Source organism: Limulus polyphemus, unplaced genomic scaffold (genome assembly GCF_000517525.1).
Source record: "Limulus polyphemus unplaced genomic scaffold, Limulus_polyphemus-2.1.2 Scaffold1296, whole genome shotgun sequence".
Classification (NCBI taxonomy): domain Eukaryota; kingdom Metazoa; phylum Arthropoda; class Merostomata; order Xiphosura; family Limulidae; genus Limulus; species Limulus polyphemus.
The window spans coordinates 57263-59430 of NW_013666906.1; the positions used below are offsets into that span (position 1 = coordinate 57263).

The 2168-nt window shown below is 34.4% G+C and overlaps 1 protein-coding gene across 1 annotated transcript in view; it reads right to left on the reverse strand.

The window, feature by feature from the left end:
- Positions 1-552: 552 nt before the first annotated feature.
- The window catches only part of LOC111086653 (prohormone-1-like), a 59243-nt gene continuing 57627 nt past the window's right edge, over positions 553-2168 (reverse strand). Inside the window, exon 3 of the mRNA XM_022390398.1 lies at positions 553-1067. Within this exon, the coding sequence (XP_022246106.1) occupies positions 900-1067 (168 nt within the window). The 3' untranslated portion in view covers positions 553-899. The remainder of the gene's footprint in view (positions 1068-2168) is intronic.

A 2168-nucleotide genomic window follows, 5' to 3' on the forward strand; every position in this document is an offset into this window, starting at 1 on the left:
TATGGATATCAAACTGCTGCTTTAACAGACCGACAAACATTTACCACTGGCAGACGATTTCGTTCTGACTCACTCTATATTCAGTTGTTCTCAGTTCAATAATTAAACGATGCTGTGAATTGAAATTTCAGCTTTTTATTTAAATAACTATTTTTAATTTAAGTTTCAGATGATCGATTATTACACTTTTATAGATCTGACTTTAGGATTACCAGTTAAAAGTGTTATTTGTTTTAGAGAACAGCTATCTGCCGTGTCCTTCACGGGGAATCTAACCCTGGATTCTAGCGTTTTTTAAGTCTGTAAACTTACCACTGACCATCAGGGGGACTTGTCAAAACTGAAGATTTTTTAAGACGTAAAATAAATCTAACTTTACCAACAGTAAAATTAGAAATATATATTTTGAAAAGGAGACTAGGTGTTACGTCGTGATGAAAGCCACTAAGAAAAACAATCTATGTTTTTATCTTTCTTTTTTTCCCCATTAAACTGAAATTAGAACGAAACGACTTGTATAGTAATCAACAGTTTTTTATTTATCCAATGTTTACCAGGCATCAGTGATATGCCATGAATATCTGGTTGATTTTTTTTTATTTCAAGTTCTACCAGTTCAAAAATGGATGTAGTTTGTAAAATATTAAAACTTGGAAATAGAAATGTACTTCTATCTAAGTAGCAAATTGGCAGATAACACGCTGTTTGCTTGAATTTAAAATTATAACTACTCATTAAACAATTTTCTAATGTAAGTTTTGTTTGTTTTTTGTATAGTGTGCGTGTTTGGCAATATTATTTTCCAGAACTTTAGCTTAAATTATAGTACGCTTACAACTATCACAGAAATCTACAAAATTAAAAAACGTTTTTCGTATAGCTGAGCTCTGAAATTTCGTTTATTTTCGTCCAAAGCAAGAAACAGCATTGAATGCACACTGCTTCCAGTACGATCGTTTCCGTTGGAGGTCGCTAGTATCCAGATTGTTATTCAGTCGTCTCATCATCTGACGAGCGAACAAGTAGTTGATAAGAGCTGCGTCCATGCTTCCGTCATCATCCACCAGCTTTCCAAATCAAGGAGAAAAAAAAAAGCATATAATTGTTGCTTAGTTAAATAACTTACGAAATATTATTACCTCTTTAAAAATTTAAATTCTACATAATCCTGCTCGTTTTTAATTCTTCAAACACGTAAGATACAAGCTCTACATATAATATAAATCGTTGCTAAGAGACCGTCTTACTCCGTTACCCTTCAGTACGAGAGATTTGTGCTTTTTTGATAGAAATATGAAGCTCCATCCTAACGTTTTGTCTGCTGTCTAATATACGGTGTTTTCAAACAAACCATGGTATGCAATCGGTTTAGTTTTATTGTATAACACAATGTTGAAGGTTTCAAGTTTATAACACGCGACGGCTAGTTACATGTTCAACTGGATATATAGATGTACTTATAGCGGAGATAAGCATACTCCACCTTTCTCCTTCCACACTAAACGACCACTTTGCGACCTGTTCAAACATGACAACGACTATATAGATATCTCTACTGCTTTATCTCCATTTTCAGGCCGCGCAGTTTACACAGATGTCACTAGCCTACAAGGAAAGCGTTGTGACCACAATAAAATATCGTATACATACTACAAGGAAAGCGTTGCGATCACAACAAAATATCGAATACATACTACAAGGAAAGCGTTGCGATCATAACAAAATATCGTATACATACTACAAGGAAAGCGTTGCGATAATAACAAAACATCGTATGCATACTACAAGGAAAGCGTTGCGATCACAACAAAATATCGTATGCACACTACAAGGAAAGCGTTGCAATCATAACAAAATATCGTATACATACCACAAGGAAAGCGTTGCGATCACAACAAAATATCGTATACATACTACAAGGAAAGCGTTGCGATCACAACAAAATATCGTATACATACTACAAGGAAAGCGTTGCAATCACAACAAAATATCGTATACATACTACAAGGAAAGCGTTGCGATCATAACAAAACATCGTATACATACTACAAGGAAAGCGTTGCGATCACAACAAAATATCGTATACATACTACAAGGAAAGCGTTGCAATCACAACAAAACATCGTATACATACTACAAGGAAAGCGTTGCGATCACAACAAAACATC